The following is a 25,176-nucleotide window of genomic DNA, read 5'->3' on the forward strand; positions in this document are numbered from 1 at the left end:
TTACGTTCACGGAACGTGCCGACGGGTCGAGTGATGTCTGGGAAACTTTGAAGGATTTGGTGATAGGCGGATGTGCCGCAGACCGTCTTGATGGAGGGAACGTCACACGTTGTCACCTGACCTTTAGAGATCACGTTCGTGCTCTGGTCGAGCAAACGGCCGTTTTTTACGTCCACTAATAGGCCGAAGTAGGCAAGAAAATCAGCGCCGATAATGGGTCGCGAAACGTCGGCGATTACGAATTGCCAGGTGAAATCGCGTCTTAACCCGAGGTTTAAATTTAGTAATAACGTTCCATAAGTATTAATGATCGTACCGTTTGCCGCGGAAAGTTCGTAGTCCGATTTTTCGCAAGATTTACCAACGAGTTGTTTTGGGAACACGCATAGATCGGCACCGGTGTCCACAAGGAATTGTGTTTTGGATTCGCGATCGGTTATAAACAGGCGGCTCGTCGCGGGGCCACTGTCGCTGGTTGCCATTAGCGATCGCCCCCCTCGTTTCCCGCTTGGAACGAGCAGGGAGGGTCGCATTTTTTGGCGTCGGTGTCGAAACGCCAATGATACCAACAAATTTTCTTCCCTGGTCCACGACTGACGGAGCGGGCTCGTGAGCGCGACCTGGGTCGTCGATTTTCATATCCGGTGTCTCGTGAAAATGGGGCTCGTCCAGATAGGGCCGCGATTTCGTTGCGCATAATTTCCATCAGTTCTTGTTTCAACGATTTGGCAATTTGGTTTAGCTTCTGGTCAAGGGAATCCACGGCGCCGTCCTGTCTCGCGTGGACTGGTACGATCTGGCCGTTGGGCGCCGCATGCTCAATGACACTGTCCGCTAACTCTGCCACCTCGTCGAGCTGAGTGTTCTTCTGGGTGGCCAGGATCATTTGTATATTTCTGGGCATGCGGCTTACCCATAGTGTCCTTAAAAGTTGGTCGTCCGTAGTCGGTCCCGCAAGTTGGCGTAAATGGCGGAGGAATTGGGAAGGTCTACGGTCCCCTAACTCTTCTCTTTCTAGGAGGCGACGGATTTTATCCTCTTGCGACGAGGAAAGTCTTCGTGTGAGTTCGCTCTTTAGTTTGTCGTACGGAGCTGTAGTCGGTGGATTTCTTTCCAATAAACAAAACCACATTTCCGGATCGGACGCACAAAATTCCGGTAAGCGCATCGCGACGCGATCTACCGATACCATGAGGGCTGGCGTTGAACTTTCACCGTCGTTGGCCATGTTTCCTTGCGCACTGGCGTTGAATGTCCTTTCCGCGAAATATCCTGCCGCACTTTACGCGATAATCACGTCGGGGTCACCAATTTGTGGGGCTAAGTATTTCGGGAAAAAGATGAAAAGAATGGATGTTGAAACTTGTTTATTAGCAAGCCTTATTGTATGAGAGGTCGGCGCGTAACTGCCGGCCTCGGATTGTTTATTCCCTCAGGTCGGTTTTTCCACATTCCAACCAAAACTATTCTATTGTGTTAGGGGCTGTAACGGACCGGTCGAGCACGCTAAAATCACGTGCTCGGGTCGTGCTTGGCGGGTGACGCTACAGAACAAAAGAAACCGCGTCTTTTAATTGTTTTCAGTATACATATAAAGAAACACAACTACCGCCATAAAACAAACTCCTTTCTCAGTTCTCAATTCATAAAACACGCAAATTTGACCAGTTGTGCCTTACACCTTATCTAAATTGAACAATTAGAAAGGGAACAAATTTAATCGCATTCAATAAACATTTCTAAAAGGAAAGACAAATACTGAGACACAAATTCAAGTAAAGTAAACCAGCTTTGTGCTTGTTCATAAATAGTCTTTAGAGTTCTAGAGATTATCTTCCCTTTTGAATAGTCGAGGCTTTAAAGACTTTAAGGTCTTTAGGGATCTTAACAACCTTTTTTGCGTGTATGACTGAAGCATTGATAATTTTTGTGTGTGGACTGTATGAATGTAATTATTGCTTGCTAGGCTCTTGTACATATAACAGGGACGTTGAAAGAATATCGATATTAATGATTGACTAAAAGTACAAATAAAGAAACTACAAGAGGGCGGGAGCTACCGCAGTTGTTTAAAAATTCAACCGAAAGATTGTTGGAGGCAAAATAAATAAAGCAAGGAAAAATAAACATAAACCTAAGATGTGCGAATACGCAAAACGGTTAAAACCGAAGACTTTTTCACAGTCACTGTATACAGGGCATTGTTGTGCTGTAAGATGTGTTGCCTACCCATAGGAGTATGCCATTACTGAGCCCTGCTAAGTGATTGAGTACCTGATAGACTGTCATTCAGGTTTTAACATTCAGGTTGCATGCCTTCTTTTTAACTTTTAAGGTTTCATGTTAAGATATTTATGCTCATACGTTTTGGAGTGACTTTGGTCAATCAGTGAAATGTTGCAACATTGGTCTATTGATTTGCTAACAAGGATTTAGCATGGTTGCAGTGTTGATAATGATAATCTTTTCGCAGCTTTAATGAGGATAATATTTGTAATGAATGAGCACTCCAAATTTTAGTGTAGGTACTTTTGTTGCATACATAACTCCCATGGTGTGAATTTTGATGACCTTGTCATAATTGCAAATTTGAAGAACGGAAATCTAAGACAAAACAAATAGTTAAGATACAGGCTCCCAAAGAGGGCAGGTATCGTGATTATAAATACAACAGCATGTCAACCGACGTCATTGAGACCAAGTATAAAACAAACGTCAAATAATTCATTGGACTTTATTATAAACAAATAGTCGCCATTCAACTGATCTAAACATACTTTGCAGAAAACTGCTTAAACGTAAATGTGATGGTAGCGTGTGCCACAATAGACCAGTTCATAGACACGTTCGCACTTGTCGGTCTTAGTGTCAATCTTTGCAGTGCAGAATTCCACTATTTCGGAGGTCATTCTGTCTACATATTGCACGACAAGCTCCTTGTTGGCGTTACCGTCATTATTCATAAGCTTAAATCCGTTAAACACGCACCAAAGGTAGCATTTGAAATTCTCATCGTCGACCATCTCGACCGACTCCCAATATTGATTCACGTACTCCTCCTTGACCCCCGTCGATTTTAGGCATTCTGGATGTTCCTCCTTCGTGCGCTCCTTCCATTCGTCCATAATTGCTCTGGTGGTTTTCTGAAATGGTGCGTTGCTAACCAAATGTGAATTTTATGTTTTGCACTTACGTTACTTGAAAAGGCCAACACCGCAGAGATCACCGCAGAAATGATGATTAGCACATTCAGAGTCGACATGATGGCGAAAAGTGAACGAGAGCCCGTTCAATTTGCTATAAATACAGTGCGGTTTTTCCCACACGGCCTCCACACGTAGCTATACTAAAGCAATTGTGTGCAACTGGTTTCCCAGGAAAAGTTAAGGTAATATCATCGTTAAACGTGTGAATAATTGGATACCCGTCTCCCTTGAGATGACGTTGTTGTTGCTAGGCCTCCTTCCGTCTTGTTCCGATTGTTGGTTTTTCTTAAGTGAATAGAATGGGATGTACATTTGGTACAATTTACGGTATATCTAACAGGAAACACGCAGGGTTTTTGAGCTATTTAAGGTTTTCAAAACCTTTGGAAAGTTGTAATGGTATTACAAACCTCAATCAAATGGGTATAGAACGGACTTTGAGTTCTACAGGTATAAACTTGATTTTTATATGAGTATTTTTTGACCCACAAAATCTGGTTACAATTCCCATATCATAATTGGTGTTAAAATATTTAAACAAAATAAAGTTCTCAAAGAACCAAGCAAAGAACACTATTGATCCAATAACGTTAATTACAATATCATAATATCCCTGGGTGATCACTTTTTTTTTACTCCTAACCTAATATCACATCAACTTTGACTTAATTAATTTTGTACCTACATGCACTACTACACTATTAAACATAACTGAGAATGTGTTCATAAACTGAAATTTTTATATAACGACGAAATATAGTGCATTCAAACAAAAAATGAATGAACCTTTCTCTATTAAGATTTGTTCAATTGCAAATAAAAATAGGAAACTAGTTTTCTATTTTAAACTCTCAACAAATAACAGTAGTGACTTACGGTCCCGCTAACTGAATTTTTTAATTAATTAATTTCCTTATCGCGTATCACTTGGAATAGAAGAAGGAAAACGTTTCAAGATTAAGTCGCTTGCCGACTTTTAAACGTAAGCTGTACACACTTGACCGCTATTTATTCATTTCAAACTAATTCTGTTTTTGTAAGTATTAAAAAACAAGCTGACGAAGTGTACGCTATCGATACCACTCGAGGCATTTAAATTGGCGAAGACACTTTCAGATACCCCACTTGGGCTCGCTGTGCGCTTTTCTGTTTATATTTATCATCAGGGGAACCAACGCAATTTTGGAGACTGGCGTCTGTTTGTGTGCAATAGGCGATCACCATCTTTTGTTTATAATAAAATTTACGTCTCGGTTACACGGAACCGCGACGTTAGTGAGGTCCGCTGCTATGGTAACAATTCACGCGTTCTAAGTGTGTATGTTTACTGTTAATAACTTATCCCGCGCCTACTATCCGCACAGAATGGGATGTATGCAATTTTACTCACGTGTAAAGTTTAAAAAACAAATTTAAACTACGAAGTAAGTATACTATACAGGGTATCCTAGAGAATATTGAATATTTCTGGAATATTTATTTATTTATTTTATCTATGAACATAACAGGTTGTATTAATTTAAAAAAAACTATTCGAAATTATAAGGAATATAAAAAAAATATGTTAAGAGTTTTTAAATAAAAAAGACAAAGGAAAACAAAAGAAAGAATAAAAAAGAAAAATGCTGTGAAAAATTTTTTTACAGTTCTTGAATATTGTCACACGATCTTGCAAACTGCCTTAGGGACATATAAAAAATATACCAGAAACATTCAGAAAGGTATATTTCAGCTTATATTAAATATACGTAGAATATACATGTGCTTTGTATATGCGAATGAGGATTTGGTGAACAGACTTGAAAGAATATTCTACATTTATTTTGAATATTCTTAGAACATGATGCATATACATATACCGACCACTTGGGATATTCTCAGAATACACTTAAGAATATTCTCAATTTATTCTGAATATTCTTTGTATATAAATTCGAACATAAACTTGAAAAAACGGTTCTTCTCAATATTCTTACAACATGCTCTGCACTTGACCCATTACTACTCTACCAGCTACCTACTTATGCAATTTAGAAGTACGAATATTCACATGACATTCATCAGGTTACCTTACAATAGGTATGTAGTATTCAATACAATTCACAGATCATCAATGGAATATAATCCGAACAGATAACATTTAACTTATCGGTATGCCATAATTATAAGGCGTATTAGAGGCTACGAACTTATAAGAATGAAACATCACATAATTCCAATTATTTACCCTAGAGGTGGTGTATACTGGACAATATCGTACTAAATGGAAATTTTTGCAGTGGCGACATCTAAATTAAGTTTCCCGAAGTTTAGCGTAGCAAGTGCATAATTGACCACCTATAATAAATATAGGATACTCTTTGATATAATGCTTAATTCAAAATAAGTGTCTAACATAAAAGACATTTTGTGTATTATAATTAAGGTATGAAGTTGAAACGTGATTGTGACAAAACTCATACATCCAAGGGAATGTTTTAATAGAATATTCAACACCGAAATGCTGAATATCCTTGGAATATGCCAGACGGACATAGAACATTCTATGGATATTTAGAATACTCGCATTCCTCCTAGCATGTTAAAAGAATATTCTAAGAAAGTTACCTGGGGTGCTCAAGAGTACACTCATAGTTGGCGAATATGTCCACACACTCAACTAATCTCTATATCTAATCTTTTAACTCAGCTAGAAAGCTCTCATTAAAATTACATTCAAACGAAACGTAAGTTGCTCTTTCTAGCTGGGTAAATACAGAAAATCACATATAATATAGTTCCCCTGTAAGTAATTTCCGAATCCTAAGGGTTTCTTTTTGCTGAGATCCGATTAGCAAAGAAATTGTCAAAAAACTCAAACTCCCTTAAGAAGCCGGTTGAAATAGCCAAACATTTACCTTAAGTGCACACAAGTAAAGATAACGATTTCCCCCTTTTATGCCGCGCAGCTGTTATACCAAATTTTCCCCTAAAGTGGGTACCCTGAGTTGAATTGACGTTCTTTTTAGAAATTTCTGTATCGTGACAGAAAAGTTGATTCTTTGATAAAGGTACGATGATAGCCGTCTTGTCGTAGCCTGTGCCCTTGGTGAGTTCGAAGAGGACGGCAGTTTATTTGCGCAGTTATAACTAGTTGCTCTAGATTTAATTAACGTATCAACTCAAAAGAAAATCACCCGGTATACACTTCGAATTAATTACTTAAAATATTATTTAACTGTTTGACGCGCGATCAATCGTGGCTTTGTGCCTATAATTCCAATACGGCTCCCCGCGTAATGCCCAAGAGGCTATTTTTGAATTATTGCTGTCTTTCTTTGCAGGTGCCCTTCTTAATCTGTTTTTCTGACCGCGCAACACAATGCTCTCGAGATCTATCGCGTAAGGCCCCCCGGCCTTTTTCCACGGACGCTCCCTTTCCTTTAAAAAAATACGCCTAGTTTTGGTTTCGTGTTAATTGTTCCACCAGCAGAATTCATTTCTCTCATCTCCAGAAGAGCAATTTGTGAGCAACCCCAATCGCCAATCGGAGTATTCGGAGGTGCAGGAGCGCTCAGCACCAGCTCGAGGCGGGAGGCTCCCAGGTGAGTTACCTAATTAATTGGCGATGGTCGCGGATAAGCATTATGCGGGTCACTTTGTAATTCGGCGCAAGCCTGCTGAGGGGCCAGAACAAGTGAGGGATGAAAATATCAACCCTTACGAACCCCCGTCATTACACACCGCACTATATTCTGTGTGTTTCGAAGGAAAATCAATCATTCAAGAACCATTCGATTTAGGTACGAAATTACCTCTAGAGGGTGTTACGTCTGCGTATGTAAATGGGCGGTACAAGAGCACTTTTTCGAAACAATCCGAGGGTTCAACCTGTTTCGTTTGCGAGTCACCCTCAAAAACTCGGTAAAATTTGCATTTCTTCTTTAACTTTTTTCTCGGCAATCACAGGGTTACAAAAACTGGGGGCACAGCTTTGAATAGGTTTTGGGGTATGATCTTTTCGATTTTGCAAAAGTTTTGTTAAAATTCCTACCACGAAAGGAGGTGCCCTTAATGGCGATGCGAGAATAATCTCTAGTATTTGGGGGTTTTTGAACCTGAAAATGACGATTTGAAAGTAATTTTCGAAAATTCGAAAAAAAATGCCACCGCATTTCTTGGCTTGGCAAAGAAAATGAAAAGAATTACACGACATTTGCTATACTCTTTTGAAGATTGGTCCTTCGAGTTACAAAGTGTCCCCCGTCTACTAGTGAGTCGTGTAATTTCGTATGTGGTTAGTTGAAAATGTCGTCGATATTATGATGCTTGTTAATACAATCAAATTAATTCCTCTTTATTCTTTATTAATTAATTAATTAATTAATTAATAATTAATTAATTAATTTACTTATTATTTATTTATTGCGTGTAAGAGGTGTAATGAGGCTTAGGAACTTTAAACAATCAGATCAAAGATCAGTAATAAAAGGCCTCTAATGAATTTTCAAGCTTTCAAATCGTTTGAACCTTCAAAATCTTCAATCCTGCACTAAACCATATAATTTTGTTGTTGTTACCCGAACTAGATTTGTATAAAAGATAATTTGCCTGGCTAAACTGTTCATCCGTTTGTGATAAAGCTTTGGGGAATGGTTGGAGGTATGCCCGCGAAGGTTTCTGACATAACACTTCTCGAAATTCCAACGGGAACGAGACCGGAAAGAAACGGTATTTTATCGGGAACGGGAGAAACGTGATTTACCGTGAACGTGGTACGGTAACGGGAAAAAACGGGATTTTATCGGAAGCGGGTTTTCCCAAAGGCGATACGAAGTTGGCCCGTACGTATAGTAAAATTTGTCGGCATAGTCACATGACAAAATGAGTCAAAAAACTGTGACGAATATCAAAATCTACTGGAGAATTTGAATAATAACCTATCAAACAATTTCTTACGGTCACTGTATAGAGAGCAGTGTCGTGCTCACAGGCGTACTGTAAGCTGTGTTGCCTAACCGTAGGGATATATCATCATAGAGCTTTGCTGAGTGACTGGGTGATTGAGGTAATCCACCCCCACATGTTGTAATTACAATATTGTTATCATAAGTTTCATTAAATTACTCAGTAATCTAATTTGCCTGTGAGGTAGAAACACATCTATGGCGTTCTTCAATTGATAAGATGGCCGGTGGACCCCCCCCCCAATGAATTTTCCTTGCACAATATTGAGACCTAAGGTCGATGATTTCTTCTCAGGTATATCGACATAGAAAGCACAATCCGGTAGGTAATAATGAAGATGAAAGTAAGCCAGAAGTAAAAACCCTAAAAATGATTATTCAAAGTCAAAAAGTAGATGCATAATTTTTGTTAACATACCGAAAAACGGCCTTAGAATTTGTAAAATACATCTGCAAATGCGTCATCGAAATGTTGAAAGCAAAATAACAAGATACAATACAGCATAACCAAAAATCCCAAAAAAGCTGACAAAAATTATCGAGTAGGTAACTGTAGTGGTGTTTTCGTCTGCACGTAATGATCGAATCTCGTCTTTGTAAAAAGACGTGCGTGCGCCGAAAGAAATTAAAGAAAACTCTGCACGACCTCCGTCGGCAAAACCAAGAACTATGTGAAAGAAACATATACTAAGAAGAATAACAAATTAACTACAGGAGCACTTTACACTTAAACTAGTGGATTACAAATGATGGCGTAAGGATATAAAAATTATACTAATAATGGGTACATGTAGGAATGATGGGAACTTTAATTCCACAAGTGACAGACGCAAAGAACCTTGAAGATTTTCCTAAGCCATGTAATTGCCAGACGTGCTTCAGAGAATTGGTATGTCCCTGTAAAAGGTTGGAAATAATGCGTAAGTAATTTAAAGAAGTAGTAATACATTTTCATGTTGTTTGCCTTCAATGAATCAATAAAATTTTCTTTAAATAATAAAATCGAGGCATTGTGTGAGAAGTTATACTCAAACAAAGAATCTAGCAACGTGTCAGCCATTTTTAAATATGGCGACCAACGACCATGATCAATGTTCTGTAAGTTCCTATAGGTGTTTAGTAAGGTTCCCTTCAAGTTTCTCTCACACTTCTCTGGAGTTTCTTCCAAATTTCTTCTCAATTTTATCTCTTTTCGAGTAGGTAGGTACCTAAAATTCGTTTCACTTTCACCAAAATTCCAAACAGTTAGTTATCGAATTTGTAATTAACACCTGATGCAATTCTAGGTACGAACAAAATATGTAAACATGAAAACTACTATCAGGGTCGTAATTCGGGTTCGATTAATCACAAAACCAACCATTTACAGATAAAACAAGTTTGTTTGACAAAACACATTCAGGTTAAAAGAAAATAGGCACTCAGGACCAACGACCATGTACCACACACATACAAACGACCGATAAACCATTAATTATTAAAGCAAATCAATTCGTGTCAATAATCAAAGATATCTGGTCACTTTGAAACTGACGCACAAAAACAATCGACACCAACACTGCTTCACGAACTCTACTTCACTTTCACTTAAATCTTATTTTAACGAACCGCCTTTCTTATAGTTCTAATTGTTGGAACAACTCACCGCATGACAAACCAACGCCATACACCTTTATAACGTCGACTTCAAACTTTCTTCAAACTCTCTCAAACGGCGACAACACGTCCTTATCTTGAAATTTAATTAGTGTACGCAGCGATAGGAAAGCTTCTTCAATACCACCGGAGAAAGGCATGTGATAAACTTTTACAAATACTACGCAAATAATTGCCAGATGATTAAACAAGGCGATTATTTTTACAAAATCTCTAAAGAACATTCACATTTAAAGTTAAAATTGAAATTAACATACAGGATGTCTAATGGTTATTGTAGTAGGTGTAGATGCCAAACTAGACGCCCGCATGGGGTTATTATAGAACAATATAAAAAGGACACATTCGTGTGCGCGAAATTTTAAATTGATTTTAGTAGTTAAAATGGTTTCCATGTTTCTTCCAGGTTAGATCTGGAGTTGAGTTTTTGCGGGTCGTGAGAAAATGTGACGAAGGACCAGTTGAGTGCGTGTGAAAGTTGGAAGCGCCAGACTGTCGTGACATAAAACGAAATTAATTAGAAACACGTGACAGTCCTGCTGAGTTAGACCAGCTCGGTGCTGCGTAGTGTTGTTTTTTTTTTTAATTTGTGTGAACTTTCCGTTAATGTAGGTTCGATTTGTCTGACTTTCAGGGGTGGATGGGGCCGGCGGGATACCGGGAACTTTCCCGGTGGGCAGAGGCAGAGATAGAGCCAGGCTACGCCGCCACTTGCAAAGAATTAATTTAATTAATATTCTAAGGTGACGAGTGCAAATAAAAAATTATCAAAGCGCGGGCCTTACAAAACAATCGAACCAAAACTGTAGAAGAAGAAAAATCACCACGTTAGTACAACGCGCTTCAGGTTGGCGCCCAGATGTCGCTGACCGCAACATGTAGCTCCGTCCTTAAAGTTGTTAATTACACGATGCCGGTATAGGTACACACCTTGTCTTCCTCCAAGCGTTTTTCTACAGACCCGCATTTGCTGCCAGCCAGCTAGCCAGCCGGCTCAAGTGAGATTAAAGGCTATCCGTCCAGACCCACTTCTTCCGTTTTGAACTACATCTAGGGGAATGGTCCTGGAATTTTTTGCACTAGCTAGCCTATATCTTGAGGCCTGCTTGAAGGTGTGCCCCACGAATTTCCTGAGATGCTGTTTTTGAAAGTAAAACGTGCATAACTTTTACATACGACAACCAATTGGTCTCAGATTTTCCATACGCATGCCTTTCGTGATGCCAAGTTAAACTTTAGAAAATGGGGGGCGATGGGGGGGGGGGGGGGGTAAACACATGTTCTACCCTTTCATGGTATTCTAATGAAAAGTCTCATCTAAATAAATTGGTTTGTACAAACTATATCTTTCCCGTGCGACTCTTTTTCGAGATCAGTGAGCTACGGGGCCTGAGAAGGAGGGGGAGGGGGTTAAAAATTAATGTTATCTCTCATTGTATTCTAATTAAAGATCTCAACGAAAGGAACCGTTTTCTACCAACTACTTGTCCTCTTATCAAAGTACGGGGCGGGGGGGGGGGCTCTAATGAAAGGTCTCAACGAAAGGAATTAATTTCTACCAACCATAGCCCTCCTCCTCGACCTCTTATCGTGATCGGGTGTATTTCCTTATACCTCAACAACGGATTGTCGGAAGAGGGTATTCACAAAGGGCGATTGAGACGTCTGCAAGAAATATATCCTTAGGTGATGTCAAAACAAAAGCTATTTCGGTTAAAGCGCTTTATCTGCACAGGAGTTGTGCACAATTTATACCTCTTTTTACTTTGGGGTAATACGTTTTCGAATGTATGCGATTTGCACAACCAGCGTAAATTGTAATTATCAGTAGTGACCAACAATCGCGGTTTGTGGACATGGGAAAACGTGTACTGAAGTGATTCAAACCAAATGAACAATGTCGGTAATGATAATCTTTTCTCACCTCTAATGAGGATAATTGTATAATGAGTGAGCGTTCCAAGTACACTATTGTTACATGCATAGCACCATTTTATACTATGACAGCACCTATGGACAAAACGAATAGTTATGAGAAGCGTTGTGTAGCCTCCCATCTCAACGTCAGTGTCGTCCAACGTAATTGGGACCACGTATGAAACAAACATTAAATAAATTCATTGGACTTTATTATAAACATTCCACTGATCGAAACATACTATGTAGAAAACTGCTTAAACGTAAGTGTGTTTGTAACGTGTGCAACAATAGATCATTTCGTAGGCACGTTCGCACTTGTCGGTCTTAGTGTCAACCTTTGCAGTGCAGAAGTCCACAATTTCGGTGGTTAATCTATCTATATACTGCACGACAAGCTCTTCGTTGGCGCTACCGTCATTGTTTATAAGCTTAAATCCGTTAAACACGCACCAAAGGTAGCATTTTAAATTCTCATCGTCGACCATCTCAACCGACTCCCAATATTTATTCGCGTACTCCTCCTTGACCCCCGTCGATTTTAGGCACTCCGGATGTTCTTTCTTCGTGCGCTCCTTCCATTCGTCCATAATTGCTCTGGTGGTTTTCTGAAATGGTGCGTTGCAAACCAAATGTGAATTATATGTTTTGCACTTACGTTACTTGAAAAGGCCAACACCGCAGAGATCAGCGCAGAAATGATGATTAGCACATTGAGTGTAGACATGTTGGCGAAAATTCCATGAGAGCGCGTTCAATTCGCTATATATACAGTGAAGTTTTTCCCACGAGGCAATTTAGTACCTACTCATGATTTTTGACAATAATAAAAATATTGCGATCATTCAACAATGAGCAATTTTATTCCAGTAAATATATTTACAGAACTCCCCAGTAAATAACTTTATTTTTTTTACGTCACACTTTGGCACTTACTTCTTCATTAATATTGATATCGCCCACGATTGCGTTAAAGCGATGTGCTGGTGACGCAGAGTAGGTAAATTATGCAGTCAAACGTGTGAACAACTGAATACTGATCTTCCCTGAGATGTGATCCTTGTTAGGTTTCTTCCGTTTTGTGCCGGTCTGTATGACAATTTCTGAAGCTCCGTCCGTCAGAACGCTTTACCAGAAATACATCGAGTTCCTTCCACACGGAATAAACGGTTAATTAAACTATAATAATAATAATAATAATAATATTTATTTTACATGCTACTACGCAAAAGCGCTTACATTCGTCTAAAAATATATAGTAGAGATTACAAACAACGTATATCAACTAACAACAAGCAAATAAATAAATAAACAAATCACTAACAATTAGAGATTACTAAACCCATCGTGAATACATTCAGTGGTGGAATAATATGCTTTATTAATAAGGTGTCTTTTAAGAATTTTTTTGATTTGCACTTTGTCAAGATTTTGAATATGTCTTGGGAGCATATTAAAAAATTTTTGTGCCTGATACGAATGGTGGTTTTGCGATTTGGTTAGTCTGCAGTATTGCGTTCGAATGTTGTCTTTATGCCTCGTATTATGATTATGATAGCTCGAGTGCGTTTGGAAATCCGCTTGGTTGGATTTAGCGTATAGAACACATTCATATACAGACACATCCACACTCGATAATCTCATTTTTCGTGAACACGTATTGTTACGTAACGAGATAATAATGTAAGGGTCCTGGAAGTGAGTAGGAGATGAAAAGCACAAACGACGGATTTAGGTTTAATCGTTTGTGCTCTGTGCTGGTTTGTGCCGTATAGAACTAACCATACAAAAATCAAGGCCAATTCAAAGTGCTCTTAATGAAGGAAAACATGCATATTTACATATCATATGATGCTAACATTTTACAAAACAGAACAATGTCTTGTTTATCCCATTTGAAAGTTATCCAATTCCGACTTAAAACCAAAACACAGTTTTCCCCAATAACTCATTTGCTTACATAACCATCAGCGCTATAACAACAATGGAAATCAATGTACCGGGTGACTAAGACAGTTCCTCGTCCATATCTCGGGAACCGTTTGTCGTCTGACTTAGGACTAAAAAAAAGTATTGGGTAAATCGGTTATGAAGAATCGTTGGAAAATATTTTCAAGTTCTAAAAATGACCACAAGAGGGCGTAACTGCCAACAACTTAAATTTTAAAATTGTATTTTCTATAATTTCGCATAATAAACTAAACATTCTTTTTTCACATTTTTAAAGAGAACCAGGTTATCTATCATTTTCGTAAAAACAAAAACTCAGTTATTTCAAAAGCAAAGATGGCGTGTGTGATGCTTTAACTTCTTAACCATTTAACCAATTGTAACAAATTCGGTATCGTTGAAAAGAGCATTCCTTGGGAAACCAGGACAACCAGAGAAATATAGTTAACTTAGTTGAATCTTTCTCCGCCAGGGGGCTAGTTTTGACACTATGATCCAAAATCCTAAAAAAATCAAATGGAATGATATGACCTTTTCTTCATGAAAAAGTAGCCAAATAACACCCAAAGAGGCCAGTGTTAACCGTTTTTCAAAATCTCGTCCCTAACCTCATATATTGGGAAAATAATGAGATTAATTAATTAATTAATAAAAATGCTTAAATTGTATCTTATTTGACGTATTTCCGGTATTTGTCGATGGCGCGAAAGATTGTTTGGAAAAGGACCCTACACTTTTAGGTAGGCCTTGGAAAATTAAACAAATGAAACACGATGCATTATAAAATAATAACAGACGTAATTTGTAAATTATTCTGCTGTGTTTACATTCAGAAAGTGCAGTTTTTTGAATTTGTAATATTTTCTAAAATGCCGTTTTCTAACCAAGAAGCATTCAATGTGCTGGCGGCGATGGTTAGTGGTCGATCCGGAAAACGCAAATAGAAGATGTGGCCAGCGGTAGTCGCATTTTGAAAATACTCAAAATATATCGCCGGCATATTAAATGCTTCTTGGTTAGAAATCGGCATTTTAGAAAAGATTACAAATTCAAAAAACTGCACTTTCTGAATGTAAACACGGCCGAATAATTTACAAATTACGGCTGTTATTATTTTTGTTTACTTTTCCAAGGCCTACCGAAAAGTGTAGAGTGCTTTCCTTTCGCGCCATCGACAAAATACCGGAAATACATAAAAAGTAAATTTAAGATACAATTTATGTATTTTTATTAATTAATTATTTAATTAACCTCATTTTCCCAATATTTGAGGTTAGGAACGAGATTTTGAAAAACGGTTTTCACTAGCCTCTTTGGATGTTATTTGGCTACTTTTTCATAAAGAAAAAGTCATATTATTCCATTTGATTTTTTAAACTTGATTTTGAACTAACATTAAAACTCAAAATTGAAACTCCAAAAGAAATCGAAAGTAACCCTCTTCGCTTTAATGTAATAGTTGTCTAAATACAGTACAAGTAAATTTCATTAATTGTTTCCGAGCATTAAATCGTCTGTAAGACGTTATCGTCAGCGGAAAGTGTCTACCGATAATAGAAACTACTTTAGAGTGATATTTTACAAAACATATATAATAAGTATAAATTGTGCACAACTCTTGTGCAGATAAAGCGCATTTTTTTAAACCGAAATAGCTTTTGTTTTGACATCACCAATGGATATATTTCTTGCAGACGTCTCAATCGCCCTTTGTGAGTACCCTCTTCCGACAATCCGTTCTTGAGGTGTAAGGGAATATACCCGATCACGATAAGAGGCCGAGGAGGAGGGCTATGGTTGATAGAAACTAATTCCTTTCGTTGAGACCTTTCATTAGAGTACAATGAAGGATCCAACTAGTTCCACCCCCTCCCCTTCAGGCCCCGTCACTCACTGATCTCGGAAAAGAGTCGCACGGGAAAGTTATAGTTTGTACAAACCAATTTATTTCGATGAGACCTTTCATTAGAATACCATGAAGTGTAGAAGGTAGAACATGTGTTAACCCCCCCCCCCCCCCCGTGGGAGCGCCCACCTTTTAGACAGCGAAATTTGATGGTCGTCGAAGTAGTTCGAAACGGCAGAAGTGGGTCCGGACGGACGGACGGACAAAACGCAAACAATTTGTTTGGCCGACCGTTGCTAAACGTTGTTTGCCAGCGTGGACGTAGAGAGGCGAGTCTAAGGGAGGGCTCGAGCTATGCCGAACTCGCCTTCGGCTCGCTCGCCATTGGTGTGCAAAAAAGTGTAGTGTTTGTTTGACCGTTGCTAAACGTCGTTTGCTACCGTGGACGTAGAGAGGCAAATCTAAGGGAGGGCCCGAGCTATGCCGAACTCGCCTTCGGTTCGCTCGCCGTTGGTGTGCAAAAAGTGTAGTGTTTGTTTGACCGTAGCTAAACGTCGGCGTCGTTTGCCACCGTGGACGTAGAGAGGCGAGTCTAAGGGAGGGTCCGAGCTATGCCGAACTCGCCTTCGGCTCCCTCGCCGTTGGTGTGCAAAAAAATGTAGTGTTTGTTTGACCGTTTCTAAACGTCGTTTGCCACCGTGGACGTAGAGAGGCGAGTCTAAAGGAGTGCCCGAGCTATGCCGAACTTGCCTTCGGCTCGCTCGCCATTGGTGTGCAAAAAAATGTAGTGTTTGTTTGACCGTTGCTAAACGTCGTTTGCCACCGTACCGTCCCACTACTATCCGTCGCCCTGCACCATAACTTTGCAAATGCATTTAATAAATTGGGGCTGAATTTAAGGGCCACTCACCAAAATAACACCACCAAATTAGTACATTAAAAAACAAGTTAGTGTGTAATCGAATCTTTAAAGCACGCCCAATGTGTTAAAGGTCAAACTGTCCCCAGCAGAAAAACCGAAACGGTCCAACGCAACTCGACTCGCAGCAGCTAACTATCTCACCCACGTTATCATAACCCGTCTGTGGATCTCCATTAAACCTACCAAAGATCTTCAATGGCATGAAGCCATCTCAATTAATCCCCAAGAGTTTTTAAAGGAAACGCACCATAAATGACACTTTCTTTCCACTCCTACCTGGACTAATTTAATCAAATTTAAATTAAATAAACCGCGCTGTCGGACTCCTTTCACTAAAATGTCGCATTAAAATATTATTCCGCACTATTGACCACAAAATTGTCATATGAGCTTCCAGTCTAGTCTTGTAGAGTTACTAGGGTCACAGAATTTAATTTCGCGGAATTTAAATCTTTGGCTATGGTTCGTATTTACCGTGATAGTTTCAAATTCGTAAGACGAACGAAGTTGAAGGTCGTCAATGTTTTAATGCGCGCGTTTAAACTTTACGCACTTATTTTACTTTCTCCGAAAATAAGACCCGCTCTCTATTATTAGTCTCACACCAAAATATAAGCCCACCATTCGCTACATTACGGGTAGTCCTGTCCCACTGTTAGACTTGAATTCTTTATTTACAAATAAAACTTACCCCACGGTAATTTACATATGGTTGACCTAACTTCGCGTACGGCTCAACGCGAAATCCCTTACGATCGCCTACGTAACACAACAACAACGAAATGTTAAGGCTACTATCGTCCAAAATTGCTTTCCTAACGATCAAATTGGCGAAAAGGAATCAATCCGACTGGCGGAATCGATTAGTATCCATTTTGGGGCGTATTTTTTTAAATTGAAGTTAGTGGGGAAGGCTTCCGTGAAAGGTAGCCAGATAAAAAACGCTGTATGTCGCGATGCAGTCCAAGAGTCGAGTGAATCATCTGTAATTTTGAGGTATATAATCTCGGTACTTAAACAATCGAAAAAATTGTGTTGAGCAGTGCGGTAGCTTTTTTAGAATAGAATTTTCGTGGAGATTTTTGCGATGCGATAGAACTAATTTAACACATATACTGTGTCAATTTGATCTATACGAGCGTTCAGTTTAAATGAAAAGTTGCATAAGGTAATAAATCACAGAAAAAGTCAAGCTGCCTCCCTGTGCAAGGCACAGGAGTTTCCAACCTTATCGAAATACGCTCGCAAAGCAGTCGGTGATCTAGCCAAATTCCCAGAACGTTAGGGGTGGTGAATATTGTGTGATAAGGTAATCGCATTATTCCTATATTAGTATGCCAATCCATTAGCGTGCTATTAAGGGTCAAAAGAATTAAACCTATAGCTTGGTTCAACATCTTCTATTTCTCACGGTTATGGATTGTACTGTGGTATGGTGTAGGTAAATAAAATAAGTGGCCACGAGTCCATAACGGAATGTTCAATTAGTAAAGTCGCATTTTAAATACAAAATTTAACAAATTCACGAGGTCTAGAGCCCCTATAGAAGGCAGGAGAGATCCATTACCAAATCACTTAGGTTTCACGAACAAAAACGACCAAGTAGCGTAAAGACAGTGGCTGGGAATTCCGTTTTTCTAGTATTACGCAATCAACCCATCAGGCTAGTAAACACTTCCTAGTCGCTTCAGGCGTGTTAACGTCCTCAAATGCTTCAAACTCGATGCCGTGGGCCACGTTGTCCGTTCTGTTTGATTAATTATTTAGTTAATTTGCACAATTTGTATTAAAATCGCATAATCCGAAAAGCACTTTAGTTTCATGAACAAACATGACTTTTTACAGCGATAAAAAAGTCACGGATGAAATCAACAACAAATCTTCTCACATAAATAACGCGTATTGTGCGATTTGTTTTCCATTACTGTCAAGATTTATTTCGCATCAATACGATCGCGACTGTATAGCGTGGTCCGAGACGAGTAAATTCGTTCAGCTTTGGCGTCACGCTCATTTCTGTTGTGAGGCTTGAACCATCCACTAAAAACGACCAATGGTAAGAGCGAAGGTAATCACGCGCCGAACTTCCGACAGATTTGCAGGCTGCACTTGAGTGGATATCGGACACACTGTATATCTAGCACCATTTAGGGGGCATGTGATCTCGGACGCTGAGGTATAAAAGCGTTCACTTTGAGGTAGCCATTGTGATCATGCTTCTCAAAGTTCTTCTGATTGTTGTCGTGGCCGTCCACGAATCTTCCTCTTTCACCTCATCTGTAAGTAGTGCATTGTTACAAATCGCGCTAAGGTGCGTATTTCAGAGTAGTATGCAGGAGGTGTTCGTCGCATGGAGGGAACGCACCAAAGACGATAGTCCGCGATGCCAGAGTTCGTCTGGCGCCACCGCCCAAGAGGTGGACGGTTTTTGGCAGAGGTACGAGTTTCCCAAAACCAAATCGTTTCAATGCTACCTCACATGCTTGATGAAGGCGTTCGACTTCTTGAGCGTCGGTGGCAACCTCGAAGGGGAGAAACTCGTTGAGGGTGTCGAAAAGATAACCAACAGTGCGAGCGATTATTGCATGGAGAAGACCAGGGGCATTACCGACGAGTGCCAAAAGGTGTCTGAGTACGCCTTTTGCGTAGTACACTCTACTACCGCGTTCCACAACTAAAGTGGACTTGAATTGTTAGATCCGTACCTGATATGAACCGATATGGATCCTTTATCCAATTTTTAGCACCTAAGTAGATAATGCTCGGTTTTCGCCAACTATGCTGTTTGTATGTAGTTGTAGTATGTGAAATTGTTTGAAGAAAATACATTCTTAAAGGTCCATCCACTTCGCACCCCCTCAAGCCCGTTTGAGCTCGGCAAAAATTAAGTCACTCGGTGGTGCAGAAAAGCAAAGGAAAGCTCGACAAATTCCGTAAAGCAAAATCCGCTGGAAAAGAATTACTCAAAGGGGAACCACGTGGAGGTAGCTGCTCGAAACGATGACTCGTGCAACCTAATCATTTGCACGACTACGATAAGAGAACTTAACTAACTACGTTAGTTCTATAGTTCATTTACCTTACGTTACCGCTGGGTATTTTGCAAGAGAGTCATAGTTACTCTCGCCCCAAATATTCTGTAGGAAGACACACGGGTTGGGACCGCCGCCGTTACACCAAGTGTGGTCTAAAACAGAGATTTTTTCGGGTATTCGGTTTTGGGCCGTATTTAGAGTATGGTTTAAGGAAGACCAGTTATGAGCCTCATTTTGTTATGAAATTTCGTTGAAGTCATTCATTGAAAGGAATTTTTGCTTGAGTATTAAATGGCACTAATTCGTGTAAATACAGGATATCCTGTCAACAAAATGTAACTATTTGAAAACCCAGTGGCAGGGATGTGTTTTTTCTTTATTTAATTCCCCTTTAAAATTCGAAGCGAGGAGGGCGTTTTCAATATTTCCAGTAAGACAGGTGACTCACATTCACATACTGTGTAGGCTGAGAGGAACGAATCCCACCGAGCTGTTCAGTGTTCAGTCCCTAACGCAGACGGGGATGGGTCAGGGGAGTAAAAAGTAAAATGGGAGGATGCTCCAATTGGAGCAAGAAAGGTATAAGATAACTGGAACAAACAAAAGAAGAGGCTGAGAGAAGCGGATTTGAAAGAGAAGGAGAGAGTGAATTGATGGAAGGGGAAAACCTTGACGGAGTGAAGGGCCGAAAATGAGAAGGAGCAAAAAGAAAAAATGAAATGAAAAACGATGCAAGGAATTGGAAGATACAAGGGAGTAAATGAAGAGAAAAGAAAGGCAATGGGATAAGGAAAAAAACATGAACTGATGGAAAGAATAGCAAAAAGGAGAAAGACGGTAAGGAACAATATAACGTTAAGAGGAGAAAAATGGAGAAAATAAATTTAAAATTACGGAACTAACATGGGAAATTAACAGGAAAATTATGAAGGGTAAGGGGAAGCTAAAAGAAGCTAGGGCAACTTGACTTTACAGAGAAAAAAGACAAGTGAGAACACACAGGAGGAGAACGGTAGAGCAAAAGGCGGGGTTTGGAGGGAGAAACTAATATCAAAAAAGAGAACAGGGAGAGTGAGAGGAGGAGGGAAGAAAACAGAACAGAGCAACAGAAGAAAAGAGCCAAACAAAAGAAAAATTAGGATGAGTAACATGATGATATAGAATGTGGCGGGCGTAGCAAGCCGAAGACCACTTATTCCATTATAAAACAGTCTCCTTCTTCATGAATTGCCACATACATCGCCAATCACAATTAAACTTCATCTGCAACCTCTTTTCAGAACCACATGTCTATTAATTAAATTTCACCTAACGGTAAATCTTCTTATCGCAACGACCAGATATAACCTTTTTTAAATAACGCAAATTCTACCAGATGTGGGTTACTTCTAAATTGAATAACCCACAAAATGAAAAAATTACTAAAGCCAAACCAATTTCTAAAAAGAAAAACAAATACTAAAATACAAATGCAAATCAAACGATCACGCTTTGCGTTAAGTCGTAAAAATTCACCAAATTCACGCTTAAAAATTAAAATTACGTCACACACAGGGTAGCCCATCTTTATTGAAGGCGCTTAAGCGAAAATAACGTGTACATAGGTCGTAGGTCGTAGAAAACCAATTTGAGAAAAGGGATCACATAAACAGCAAGATCAAGAGCAAAAGCGGGTATATAAACAGGGGTAGGAAATAAGTTAACAGAATGGGGGGATGGGAGTGAAAATGGCGGGAGCCATAGACGCGTGGAAGTGGAGGAATAAAAAATGAGAGTGGCTATACGTGTATATCACAGAGAAGAAATGAAACAGTGAAAATATAAAATATAAAATATGATGATGAGAAGGAAGGGAATGGGGATAATATTGGAGGGGATAAAAGAAAATAAGTAGAGATGGGAAGAGGATAACAAGACAGACCAAGTACTGGAAGAAATAAAAAGTAGAGACGAAGATAGTATAGAAATCAGTCTAAAAGGAAGATAAAAAGATCAAGAAATTGGGAGATACAGTATGGATAAGAGACACTGTGGAAGCTGATAAAATGAGAATATGGGAACAGGAAGAAGAAACAGGTGAAAACACAGATGAGTGGAAAAAATGAGGGTATTAAAATAACAAAAACATGGAAACAGGTAAATGGAGGGGACGGAAGTGGTGGGAGAGAGAGTGTACATAAGAGAGAAACATGTACAAACCAATGACGGTGAAATAAATGGAGATATAGAGGAGAAAGGAGTTGAGAGAATAGGAAACGTTGAGGAAACGTAAAGAAAATGTCAAGAAATCAGGGAAATAAAATCAGAGAAGCCCTTTTGGAAGGTGATAAACAGAGGAAAACATAATGAGTTGGAGAGAAATACAAATAGTGGGCTGGGTACTAGGGAAATCATAAGAAAGAGGAGGTGACAGAGGAAGGTTGTTGGGAGGAAGTGGAAAGAGCCGAGAGAGCAAGAGAAAGGGTTGAACACCAATTAAAGACACTGAAGAATGTGGCAGAAAGGGATGAATGGATTTTCAACACAGATAGTATCAAGGAGAACATGAGGAAACTCATAAACAAGATATGGAACGGAGGAGGACTACCGGAAAAATTTAAGGGAGTGGTAGTAGTTGCGATTCACAAAAGAGGTGCCAAAGGGGAGAGAGAAGGATGTACTACACAAACTGGAAAAAAGTGCGGAAAAGTGAAGTTAAAGGCACTTTGACAGAGAAGAAAAGGATAAAGTACGGAAAATGATGGAGGATGGGGAAATATATACCAATCAAAGTGGAGGAATCGGTGTGAGAAGAAGGAAGTCATGGTCCACGGTATACGGGGACGACGCAGTAATAAGAGGTGAAAACACACATAAAGGAAATGATGAGAACGATGGAGAGACACTGGAAAAGAGAGGACATGGAAAATCTAAGATGAGATTTGGTAATGGGAGAGGAAGGAAAAGTGAAATAGAACGGAAGTGAAAGGAGGAAATGGTAGAGTAAGTATGAGAATCCCAGTACTTAGGATACCAGATAAAACGAAGTATTGGGGCAAATTAACCTGAAGGGAAAAAAGGGAAAAGTAGCTAATGAGACAGGTATAGGGAATATGAGTGAGTAAATTAAAAAAATTTGCGGTGGCTAGCACAGATCCCACCCGCACGGCGATTCTGCCCTTTTATGTCTAAGAATATGTACCAGAAAATGAGAGTACAAGTAGACAGACCGACACACCGACAAACCGACAGACCCATCGACATCATCGAGATTTTGTCTGATTCAGATTCCTGGTGCGTCAAAACGTGCATTTCCGTAAATAAAATAGTTCGGAACAAGAAAGCACATTTTTGATGCGATGGCGAGAAGGGTGCTACAGGTGGGATGGAAATGTGGGGATGAAGGGAATGGGATGAATTATAAGGGATACAAAGAAGATACTACAAGTGGGTATTAGGAGGAACCAAGATGGAGAAGGAGAAGGTGAATTGGATGGTCAGAGGTTGAAAGGAGAAGAGAAATAGAAGAAAGGACGAACGCTGAAAGGGACAAAGATATAGGTACAAATGCAACTATAGAGAAAGAGGAAACAGATCACCCGCACGTTAGTAAGGGAGGTATTGCATTGGGGTAACAAATTAGTCCCCACTGTTCCCTTTGTAACAAGCGCCTATGTATCAAATTTCTTTTAAATGCTTCCATAAATAAAAAAATTGGCACTGCGCATGCGCAAAACCAAATTTTGAAACTGGCGTTTGATTTTCCTTTATTCCAAGTGTATAAAATTGCGTTTAAATGCTTCCATTTTTCCATTCTTAGAGATAAAGAACTAGTGGCGTCTCAACGAACGGGCGGACGGACGGATGGAAGGACAAAGTGGCCACAATAGCGCATTTTTTTATTTTTGTGGAAATGCGCTAAAAACTAATGTTGGTTCCACCAACTACTACCGAATTTTTGCAATTCCACCAAACATAATTTATTAAAAAATTTGATCCTCTAATTTCTACAACCTAATTGTTTGTGAACTCAAGTGATCGAAACTCAACTCTACCTATCACCTTAAAAATCGAAAAAATAGATCCAAATTTAGAGCTACCGTAACAGAATGGGCGCGGGAGCGGAAGGTAAAGGAAGCAAGAGCTATAACAGAAAACGTGAAGTAAGAGGGATACGAAGCGGAAGTAACAATGGAGTGAAAGACGAGATCGAAACTTGGAAATTGGAAGGTAATAAAAAAGAAAACCAAGATCTGGCACCAACAATAAAATGAACCGAGATTTAAAAAAGTAGCCCCATGCAGAATTAGGATAATCGGAACAAAAACAGATACGGAATTAAGATTTGGAACCAGAACAGGGACTGTGACTGGAGCGACAGAGCAGGAACGTGAAAAATATCTGAAGCGCTTCTAATAAATCAAGACTCAGTTTTGTGACCAAATCCTGACGATCGTATCCTTTTTGGGGTTCTTCAATTTTCAGGTCAAAATATCTTTTTTTGGTCGATCTGTAACAATTTTTATGGTTCCATCATATCAGTGTTGTTATTGGCGGAGGAGGATAACTTCCATGCAAGTACGAGAATATACAAAATAACAATCTAATACTAGGTACCATTTTGGTTGCTACCGAAGTAGTGATAATCTTACTGTACATACAGGGGCAGCAGTTGCCTCAACAAAAGTCGTCCAGAGTGAATACACAGCAATGTTCTTATACAGGGTGTTCATTTGAAAACCTCCCACCACGGATTTGTCGAAGACTACTTCACCCTCTTTCACCGTCTGCCCTCCAGGATCATTTTCTTAAAAGCTTTAAATGACGAGTGGTATCGAGTAATAGCTTGTTTGAAAGGTCTTTAAAGTCCTTTATTTTTGATTTTTTTAAATCGGTCAATTCGTTTTCGAGAAAATTAGAAACATCTTTATTTAAATTCATTTGTTCAGATAGAAAATAAATACAAACGAAAATATCTCTTATTTTATTGTTATGGGAAAGAAAGAATTTAATTTACTGTCAGTGGTTTTCGATAAATCCGTGGTAGAAAATTTTCAAATGAACACCCTGTATTTGAGCGTAGTTCTAGAAATCTCCTTAGAGATAGATGTGCCTGTAGTGCAGACAACAATAGATCAGTTCGTAGGCACGGTCGCACTTGCCGGTCGTAGTGTCAACCTTTGCGGAGCAGAAGTCCACAATATCGGTGGTTACCCTATCCATTTTTTGCACCATAATCTCCTCGTTGGCGCTACCGTCATTGCTTATAAGCTTGAATGCCTTAAACACGCACCAAAGGTAGCATTTGAAATTCTCATCGTCCGTCATCTGAAGCGATTCCCAATATTGATTCACGTACTCTTCTTTGACCCCCGTCGATTTCAGGCACTCTGGATGTTCTTGCTTCGTGCGTTCTCTCCATTCGTCCAAAATCAATCTGGTGGTTCTCTGAAACAGCGCTCAGCGGAGTTGAATTGATTCAGTTTACACTTACATTGGATGAAAAGGCGAAAACCGCAGAGACCGCCGCAGAAATGATGAGGAGCTCCTTAAGAATGGACATGATCGTTAAGAATGTTGTTGAGAGTTTGTCGGAGTTTTTACAAGGTTGGCATAATAAAGTAGTATTTGAAAGGTCTTTTAAGAAATTGTTATTTATTTACATATGAATAATTATGGTAAATCAATGTGTGGGAGTAAAATGTTTACGTCGAGGCCG

At 39.3% G+C, this 25,176-nt stretch overlaps 5 protein-coding genes across 5 annotated transcripts; 1 reads left to right on the plus strand and 4 right to left on the minus strand.

Moving 5' to 3' along the window:
* Positions 1 to 481: 481 nt before the first annotated feature.
* Positions 482 to 1,228, minus strand: LOC116180039. Its single transcript, XM_031499863.1, has one exon. The coding sequence runs from the start codon at positions 1,226 to 1,228 to the stop codon at positions 482 to 484; it is 747 nt and encodes a 248-aa protein (XP_031355723.1).
* A 1,489-nt stretch (positions 1,229 to 2,717) lies between these two features.
* On the minus strand, positions 2,718 to 3,351 carry LOC116180818. The gene is made up of 2 exons (XM_031500952.1): positions 3,194 to 3,351; positions 2,718 to 3,143 (listed from the first exon to the last, which is right to left on the minus strand). Exons 1-2 carry the CDS (start codon positions 3,260 to 3,262, stop codon positions 2,793 to 2,795), a joined length of 420 nt encoding a protein of 139 aa, XP_031356812.1. The 5' UTR covers positions 3,263 to 3,351; the 3' UTR covers positions 2,718 to 2,792.
* An 8,569-nt stretch (positions 3,352 to 11,920) lies between these two features.
* On the minus strand, positions 11,921 to 12,575 carry LOC116180924 (general odorant-binding protein 69a-like). The gene is made up of 2 exons (XM_031501106.1): positions 12,384 to 12,575; positions 11,921 to 12,333 (listed from the first exon to the last, which is right to left on the minus strand). Exons 1-2 carry the CDS (start codon positions 12,450 to 12,452, stop codon positions 11,983 to 11,985), a joined length of 420 nt encoding a protein of 139 aa, XP_031356966.1. The 5' UTR covers positions 12,453 to 12,575; the 3' UTR covers positions 11,921 to 11,982.
* A 6,010-nt stretch (positions 12,576 to 18,585) lies between these two features.
* On the plus strand, positions 18,586 to 19,283 carry LOC116181034. The gene is made up of 2 exons (XM_031501259.1): positions 18,586 to 18,722; positions 18,768 to 19,283. Exons 1-2 carry the CDS (start codon positions 18,657 to 18,659, stop codon positions 19,119 to 19,121), a joined length of 420 nt encoding a protein of 139 aa, XP_031357119.1. The 5' UTR covers positions 18,586 to 18,656; the 3' UTR covers positions 19,122 to 19,283.
* Positions 19,284 to 24,439: 5,156 nt separating this feature from the next.
* On the minus strand, positions 24,440 to 25,033 carry LOC116181547 (general odorant-binding protein 69a-like). The gene is made up of 2 exons (XM_031501938.1): positions 24,952 to 25,033; positions 24,440 to 24,905 (listed from the first exon to the last, which is right to left on the minus strand). Exons 1-2 carry the CDS (start codon positions 25,018 to 25,020, stop codon positions 24,555 to 24,557), a joined length of 420 nt encoding a protein of 139 aa, XP_031357798.1. The 5' UTR covers positions 25,021 to 25,033; the 3' UTR covers positions 24,440 to 24,554.
* Between the last annotated feature and the right edge of the window lie 143 nt (positions 25,034 to 25,176).

The sequence above is a fragment of the Photinus pyralis genome, unplaced genomic scaffold (genome assembly GCF_008802855.1).
Source record: "Photinus pyralis isolate 1611_PpyrPB1 unplaced genomic scaffold, Ppyr1.3 Ppyr1.4_LG9, whole genome shotgun sequence".
Classification (NCBI taxonomy): Eukaryota; Metazoa; Arthropoda; class Insecta; order Coleoptera; family Lampyridae; genus Photinus; species Photinus pyralis.